This window comes from Vigna radiata, chromosome 7 (genome assembly GCF_000741045.1).
Source record: "Vigna radiata var. radiata cultivar VC1973A chromosome 7, Vradiata_ver6, whole genome shotgun sequence".
In the NCBI taxonomy this organism is placed as follows: Eukaryota; Viridiplantae; Streptophyta; class Magnoliopsida; order Fabales; family Fabaceae; genus Vigna; species Vigna radiata.
This window is the reverse complement of record NC_028357.1, coordinates 53,726,508-53,735,667: the sequence shown is the minus strand read 5'-3', so window position 1 is coordinate 53,735,667 and position 9,160 is coordinate 53,726,508. Positions and strand designations below refer to the sequence as shown.

At 30.0% G+C, this 9,160-nt stretch overlaps 1 protein-coding gene across 2 annotated transcripts; it reads left to right on the top strand.

The window, feature by feature from the left end:
* The first annotated feature begins 567 nt into the window (after positions 1–567).
* LOC106767236 (protein BASIC PENTACYSTEINE4) lies at positions 568–4,532 on the top strand. 2 transcript variants are annotated; one of them, XM_014652082.2, is made up of 3 exons: positions 568–664; positions 3,150–3,312; positions 3,413–4,532. In XM_014652082.2, the coding sequence occupies exons 2-3, from the start codon at positions 3,244–3,246 to the stop codon at positions 4,277–4,279; spliced, it is 936 nt and encodes a 311-aa protein (XP_014507568.1). In that variant the 5' UTR covers positions 568–664; positions 3,150–3,243; the 3' UTR covers positions 4,280–4,532. The 2 variants fall into 2 exon arrangements, with proteins under 2 accessions (XP_014507568.1, XP_014507569.1); XM_014652083.2 differs by having other exon boundaries at positions 630–725.
* The last annotated feature ends 4,628 nt before the right edge of the window (positions 4,533–9,160 follow it).

Here is a 9,160-nt window from a genome sequence, read left to right as displayed (position 1 = left end):
TCCTTCTTTATAAATTAGTCTTTCTAATTTGATAAACGAAAATGTAATTTTTATTGAGAGATATCTATATTTAAACTCCACTGTGTTTTTAATTAATTTTTCTTTAAAGAAAATATCTTGAAAAACAAAGCAAGATTTCAAATTCGCATGAGTATTTCAGAATTCATGTTAATAAGATGTTTTAATTGTTTTGTTCAACTCGTTTTCAGGTATATATTTAAAACTTAAAAAGAAAATAAAATAAAATAAAGTATAGATGTTTAATACTTCTTTTAACTAAATATCATACAATATATTTTTTATCATGATCCTATATTATTATCTATAAATCTATAACAATATATTAATATCATTGTTTTGTTTTTAGCACACACAACTTAGTTCCAAATACAGCTCTTAATATGCATGTTAATATATAAAATAAAAAATAAATTTTAGTTAAATAAAATAAAATATATGCAGAGTCTGTATGAAATAAATAACATGAAAAGACAACTTAAAAATTAAATTGAAAAAAAAGAAGAAAAAAAATAAAGTTTGTATTTTTGGATGAAATTGATGATGAAAGGAAAACATGAGATGAAAGGTGAAGAAAGGAAAGAGTGAAACACAACTTTCTCTGCAGAGAAGTGTCCAAGAACAACAGTGTCATTGCAGCCTAGCAGTAATCTTCTTCTTCTCTCTCTCATTTCTCTCGCTTTCCCTTCAATTCCTTTACACTACTTGTAGGTTTTCTCTCTCATTTCACATTTTATTGTCTCTTCCTGTCTAATTACTGCTTAAAGCTCTGTAATCTCCCTAATATTTTACTCAAACTTTTCACTCTTTTCAATGTCTTTTTTTTTTTGCATTCTCAAAATCACTGCCGGATTTATTTGACACTGCAATTTTGATAGTTTTCGCTTAATTTCCCCTCCGCATCCGCTTTCGATCTTCTGTATTTGCATTGCATGCATGCTTTTAGTTCTTATTTACGGGATTTTGAATTGGGAGATTGGGAAAAAATGTTTTCTGTTTGTTTCTTTTTGCAATGTGTTTGTGGATTGAGTGTTGCGAACAGTACTGGTCAAATGGGAGAGAGTTTTAGAGATTGACTTGAGGTTTTAGCACAATGATGTGATCGCATTCTTGTGAAAAGGAAACAGAAAAAGGTTACTTAATGTGCTTTTCTTGTATACTTTTGGGGAAAGTGTAGAGTGGTGGATGCGACTCATTTTTATTTTTCTTTTCGTTACCATTTAAATATCCAGTTTGCTGTCTATGATCTCAGCAATGAGTTATGACTTGCATATGTCTTTTTAGTTCTTCTTGGACTGCTGTGTTTACACTTAGATAACTATAGCAATCTGGATTGAATAATCTCTTTTGGTTGTTTCTTCTGCTTTCATACTTTATTGGTTGCTTATCTCTCTCTCTCCTTCTCTCTATTTGGGCACTGTCCCAGGGTTCTTGCTCTTGAATTAAGGATATTTTATGAGCTATTAAACTATAAAAGTCCCTTCTTTGCCATATGAGGCTCAAACAACATTTTATAATTCAGATCTATGTAGTATTTGCTCTGCTCCCTGAAACTATCTATAATTTTGATAACTTAAAAATAGACAATTAGCTAAGATTTGGTCACACTGAATTGATTGGGACTCTGTTTACTTCCTTTCAGTATGATTCATGCTAACTAAATATTGGGAGTGATTTGTCAATGACAGTGAAACAACTATTGCTTCCTAAGTTTTTTAGGGATTAATGTTTAATGATGTCCCTGTTAAGTATTTGTGGCATGTTTTATATCCTTGTACAGTTAATATCTTGTATAATTATAGACCATGTAAAATGGTGTTTCTAACGTGCCTATAATATCAATTATTAACCTGCATATTCTGCGAGTAATTGAGACATGCGTGAAATTGAGAACAATGTGTTTAGGATATGATTACTCAAGTTTGGTGGATAAGGCCATGCATTAGCTTTATTACAACTGTACTTGATTTAAGGTTGGCCATTTTATGACCTGTTTGTTTCTGTCCTTTTCAGTGAGAAAATGGCAATTTTTCCATTGCAAGATTGTGAAAAAATTAGTACATGCTTTTGGCTTTCTTTTCTCAAGCAACTTATAAGTTGTCCCTGCTCTTGATTATACCTGTAGTGGAAATTTACCTCACTCCTATCATAAAGCAGTAACCCATGCTGAGTGTTTATAAATATTTTCTTTCCCCATTATGCAGCTTGAGCTTGTTATCATAAATGAATATTGTAAAACTGCAAACTCTCATTTTTCCAATCTGTGTCCAACATGTTCCCAAACTACAGTATCCACTAAAATACAATTCAGTATGTTGAGCACAGTGAAACTTTAGTGATGAGACAAAATGAACACCTACCAGTATGCAATAAGGGTGCCCCTTCTGGCTACTCTTTGGAAAATATGTCCTGTATTTATGTTTGAGATATTAGTCATGCTACTTTTAATTGTTATCAGTAACTTTCTTAGTTGAATTCTTGTTCATATTATAATGTTTTTAAGTGCATAACTCATGAGTCTATTGGAGGTTTTAAAGTCTGAAAGTTCTAAATGTTTGGGCATTGCCTTTTTCCTTGTGCTAGAATAAAGGATTGTGTTTAGGTATGGATTTGACTAAGTTATTTCTGTTCAAGCTTTGATGGTCCTTTTAAATGCCAAACATTTAAATCAAGAGTTTTATATCTAGTTAATTACTTTTTTTTTATTAATGTCTATTTGTCAACGTTGCATTATATCCGCTTTATAATGTACATTGGTGTTTGTGGTATGTAAAAAATTGTCATTTTGCCTGTTTACCTACAAGCAACAAAAATTAAGTTTTTCACTGTCTACTTTCCACTATATAAATCTATATTTGATAAAATGAAAATAGGGAAGGTTGAGTGCAGTTCTTGTTGGAGACTGGTGGAATCTCCATTTAACGCCTAAGTTTTTGTTCAATAAATGGTTTCTTTGTATCTACTTCTGTCTGTAGTGTGCAAGATAAAATAAAGAACTATTTAACAGTCATTTAAGTTAAGTTTGCTAAATTCTTTTCAGATTGTATTAGAACAATGTTTGGGAACGTTGATGTCTATTTTCTTTGCTTATTGACCTAATGCTACACTTTTTCTTTTCTCATTGTTAACAGGATTTTCCTTTCAGCTGAAGATTGTTGATTAATTAAATCCCATGATTTCTTGACTTCCACTACCACATCTGTTGCAAAATTCTCTGGATGAAAAATGGAGGATGGCCGTCAAAATGAAAATGACAGACATAAGATGGAATACTACCGAGGACCACATTCCATGGTAAATAGAATACGTGAATTTGAATTTGTGATCTTTCTTTTTTCAGCTTTGTGCTACTGGTCACTTTATTCATTAATTGAATTGGATTTTGCATTTGCAGTGGAATACTGGTTCCCAGCATCAAGTGAAAGAGCCAAATGCACTGGTTATGAATAAGAAGATTAGGTCCATTATGGCAGAAAGGCAGGCTGCTATTCTAGAGCTTGAACTGGAGGCTGCAATATCTGAAAAGAATGAAGCCTTGGCTGCTCGAGATGAAGCCATTCGACAGAGGGATGAAGCACTTGTTCAAAGAGATAATGCCATTTTGGAACGGGATAATGCCCTTGCAGCTCTTCAGAGTCGGAACAGTTCTGTCACCTTCCCTTTTGGCAGTGGAATTCAATGTGGATCAAAACGAATTCATCATTCTTCAAACCATCTGTGTATCATGTCTGAAGCTGCATACAAAACAAAGGATGCCTCCCCGATTACAGTTGTACCTTCTGAAGTCAAATCTCATCAAGTAAAGAGAACAAAGGAGAACAAGGTCATTGGTTCTAAGGCATCAAAACCAGCCTACAAAGTAAAGAAAATGGGAGAGGATTTAAACAGGAAGGCTTCTTTTGAAGGTACAAAAATCCGATCTGAATGGCATAGACAAGACGTTGGCCTGAATTTGGTTACATTTGATGAAACTACCATGCCAGTTCCAGTTTGCACATGTACTGGCATACCACGACAGTGCTACAAATGGGGGAATGGTGGATGGCAGTCATCTTGTTGTACCACAACATTGTCTATGCATCCATTACCACAGCTTCCGAACAAACGTCATGCTCGCATTGGAGGAAGAAAGATGAGTGGAAGTGTTTTTACCAGACTTCTCAGCAGGTTGGTGTTAGAAGGCCATGATTTATCTATACCACTTGATCTTAAGGAGTATTGGGCCAGACATGGAACCAATCGATACATCACTATCAAGTAGCCTCCTGAAATTTGTCAGTATTGAGTAGGTTTCATTTTGAACCTCTTGCAACAAATGACCTCTAGTTGAAATCATGCCTTGACTGGTATGCTTGACTTTTGGGAACATGATATGACTTTTCAGTAGAAGGTACCCCATACTTAGTTACTGATTTGGCTAGACTCAACTTTGATCCTTATTATAAATGAGATACCTGTAAAGTATCATGTATACATGTGACTTTCTAAGTAACTAGAGGTAGACCCTTTTGGTTCCCACCATGTTTTCTGCTTTGTCTGTCCACTATGAATACGGTGTACCAAACTATCTCCATCTCTTGTTTTCTAATCCTTTTATCAATCGTCATTTACAAAATTGGATGGTTAAATTTTCCACTTTCAGTCAACATAAAATTTCTGCAGAGAAACTGTGTGATGAAACACTTTAATTGCTTGTAATTGCTTTTGTTCAAGTTTGGTAAGGAAATACAACAATCTTTCTGGAAAAATGGTCACAAACACAATGTCTTCCTTTTATTTGTGTAGTACTGGGGAAAGGTATTCTTAAAGATGAAATTGCTTTTCTGTAGTATTGGGGAAGGGTATTCTTAAAGATGAAATTTATCAGAGGACGTCTTGAACTTAAAATGTATATGAAGGCTAGTTGATATGATCTGATAAGAAAATAAAGACAAGTTCTTTATTACTTGCACTGTAAGGAGAGTTACAGTGTTTTTTAGAAACCTTTACTGATTGTCTTAACAAAAATTTCACAATTTTAACGAAGCTAAAATAATTCAATTTTCATTTCAAATTGATTTTATTTTATAAACATCTTGTTTGAATAAAACAATTCAAATTTATTAAATTTTAATTTTTTTATTCAAATGAAACATTTTAGATGCCAAAATGATATTATTTTAATATTAAATAATATTTAACAAAAGTATTAGTCGATATTGATTAAACTTTTTTTTTATCTTCTTAAAAAAAGAATAATTGTGTCAACAGATTTTCTTTTTCGATCGACTTCATGCAGTGTTATTTTTGGGTTGTTTATTCAACTCATGTCCATACAAAAAAATCCTTCAATATCTAATTTAATAAACAAAATTATTAGTGATGCCAATTGAAAAAAAAAAAAACGTATATTGACCATAAAATGATTTTGCTATTCATAAAAAAAAAATAACAACGATCAACTATCCAAAAGTAAATCCTAATTGACAAAAATTACCTAATTAAGGTAAAAAAAATAGTATATGATATATTTGAGAAACATAACTGATGTTAACATTTATACAGAAATTCAATATGATATCAATAAGGAAAAAAAAAACGTTAAAATAGAAAATGTAAACGCAACACAAATATTAAATAACAATGAGAAAGATGGTTGCATTGAATTTCATCTATTTACCAATTATGTAACATGCTCCTTGAATATACATGATTTCGTTCAATTAAATATCATTGACTTCCCTATTTCGTTCCAGGTTAATTCTTTATTCTTTAAAATTATAAGAATCTCAACATGTACAAATTAACATTTTAAGATCAATATTTTTAATGTTAACAACTTTAACTTTACTCCTAAAAATTAAAACTATTGAGTGATTTGATTTAGATTAGAAGTCTAAAAGTCAATTTCAATTTCATGAAATAAAGATTTCTTTCTTTCAAAACATTAAAAACTAAACCAAAAAACTGATATTAATTAAACCACGAAAACCATATATAAACACATACATATATAAATACACATAAATGATAAGATAATAAAAGAAAGTACTAAATGAAGAATTAATTGCTCATACAAGACAATGAGTGAGAAATGATGTTTATATCATTATTCTCAATTTTCTAATTCTCAAATCCTTTTCGATCTTATATAACACTCACCAATTTTTAGCCCTCTTTCATTTTTATATTTAAATTTTAAAACAAATTATGCCATAAATGAAAAATTCACTCAATATTTTTATTTCACTAAACTAAATAAACATTCTTCAAATCGAAATAGTTCCCTTCACTTTCTTCTCTAACCCTAATCTGATTATATATTTAAAACAATTACTTGTACCACTTTATTTCGATATTGAAAATAAAAGTTAATTAAAACTTTTTTTATATATATAATCCCACTTCCCAAATAATGTATATAAATAGGAGATGATTTTTCTTTTTACAAACTCATTTTATGAAATTGATTTACTGAAACATAAAGTGAAGAATGATTTACTGAAAAAGTGCAATGAAAAGGAAGTAGATACCATTTAGAGTTGATGATGCAATGAGAAGCAAATGCAGCACATTGATTGATGAGAGTGAAGAAGGTCTAACAGGTAAGACAAGAGAGAAGGAAATAGCCATGGAAACTTGCCAATTTACCAAACAAGGATCTGAATATGTTATTATGAAAAATGAAAAAGTCCCTTAGAATGGAAAAAACTAGGCAAGTCATCCTTGGCTATTATCATGACTCTTGTCTACATGCAAGACCTCTTCTCTGATGTAAAACTGTGTTCTGATATGTGTTAGAAATCACTGACAGATCCACTATTTATAGCTCAAGCTACACCACACACTTCAATGTGACAAAAAATATGAAAATGTTTTTCTGCATTATTTATTTATTCCTTGTTATCAATCAAATGTGGTATCATATCCATAAGACTTCTTCTCAGTGCCCATAACTTTTTTGTGTGATAAAAGATAGAGACAAAGATAGAAGAATATGTTGAGAAAGTCAAAAACTAGCCAGAAGGGACCATCGTGCATGCTGTCAATATGGTTGCTGTTCTTCATATATATATATCAGAGATCAGAATATAGGAGAACCGTCTGCAGCTACTAACACAGTTTCCATCTTCATCATGCAACTTGCGTTGAATTCTGCACCACGATGTTATGGAAAATCCATGCACTAAAGATAAAAGGATTAGAAACGAAAGTGAAAGTAATCGGTGATGTGAAAATTTGGGTTATATTATAGCTTTACAATTGGGCAAAGAGACACAATATGTCAATTTTATAGTTGACTTTGCTCCCTTTATTCCTCTAAACTCCTTAATATAATATAATAAAATAAAGAATCAAATTGCTTGAGTTGACTTCAAAATTGTGGTCACACAAATACATTTTCAACTCTACCATTGCAAGCATATAGCCCTAATTACCGATTTATGCATTATTCCAATCTTCCCCTTCAAGAGAGTATATTTCACCTTTCTAATTTTTTAATTTCTATTATAATTACACAAAAATAATAAATAATTCAACTCAATTTTCTTTCAGTTGCAAGCAATTATTGTTCTTTCTTATGACCCTTTTAAGCTCTCAATCTTGCTAAAGATTAATTTTCTGAATTATTGTTTTTATAAACTTTGCACTGTGTAATATAATCATTTTCTTGTTTTTTAAACTAGTTTTCGGCTTTAATTATTTTGGATATTTAGCTTCCCTTGAAATTTTGTTGTTATATATTGGTTTATTATCTGACTTAACCTATCAGTCTAATTAATACGGGTTGCAATGATTGATTAGGCCCACAACCTTGCTCAATTGGGTCGAAATTGGAAGAACGAGCCCATTTTCCCAGCCCAACTTGATTCAAAGGCCTAACAACAAGGAGCTGTTATTCACTGCCATTTCTTACTACACTCCATTGTTTCAAACTGCACTTTCATAAAATTTTGAATTTTGAAATGTACAATTTATATTTTTACATTTTAGATTGAAAATTACAAAATAAAAAATAAAAAATATATTTCAAATTACATAATTTAAAATGTAATTATATTTTTTGAAATATAAAGTAAAAAAATACATTTTAAATTATACATCTTAAAACAAAAAATTTATAATTTGGATTGTATAATTTTAAATATAAGAATTTATGAAACTGAAAAAAAAATTTGAAAGTACGTAAAAGGCTGCCGTTAGTTCAACCCCTCTTGTTTTGTTCTTTGCACCTTTGCTAGTTTTTTTTTTTTACTTTTTACTTTTTCTCAAAATCCTTTCACAAAACAGTTTTGGAGAAGTGAAACCAATCTAGATTATATATATTTATATATATTTTAAATTTTGAGAGATATTGAAAAATAAAAATTGAATGAAATTGCATGAAGTTAGTGATGATTAGTTATTTATTTATTTATTTATATATGAAGAAAATAGTTATATTTAAAGATGTATGAGAAACAGGATAACTCTTGTCATATGTTATATTGTACACTAAATAATATGTTAAGTTAGAGAGAATGGTTATTTTGTATGTATAGGTTACAGATGATGAGATAAATTAATAAAAAATGATGATATTATATTTATTGTAAATGATTGAATTTGATTATTTATGGAGTTAATTAAAATTTGAAGAGAAAAGACAATGAATTTGAAGAGTTGGAGAAGTACAGTGTTTGGACAGGCCATGTTTAAAGTGTTAGAAACGAACAGCAACTTCTATCTCTCTCATTAAGAAGGAAGAGACAGATGGGGCCATTATATTCTAAGCCTTATGCCAAACTGCCTCCATACCATTCATCTTATCAAACTCAGGATGTCTAACATTCATTTTTCACTTCTCAAAAACACAAAAATAAAATTTAAATATATTTTTTTTGTTTTTTTAAAATGAAATTAAAACTTGTTTCTGACCAAACTTTCTTTAAATTTAAAAAATAAATAAATATAATAATTTTAATTTGATTTCGTTAACTTTTTTTAATATGTCAAATAATAATACAAGTTAGCGTTTGAGTCTGCTTAACTCTATCTAACTTAAATGTTATTCCATTCTTTAATAAAATAAAAAAGTTAAGATTATATAATAAAATTTAGTTATCAATAAAAAAAATGAACTCTAGAGAAAAAAAAAAGTAATGGGAAAAAGAAAATAAAT

What these genes read in the sequence shown, in the direction of transcription:
- LOC106767236 (XM_014652082.2), top strand. Translation starts at nt 3,244, where the DNA reads ATGGAGGATGGCCGTCAAAATGAAAATGACAGACATAAGATGGAATAC. An exon ending in ACCGAGGACCACATTCCATG is followed by an intron (nt 3,313 to 3,412) that starts GTAAATAGAATA and finishes TTGCATTTGCAG; the next exon opens with TGGAATACTGGTTCCCAGCA.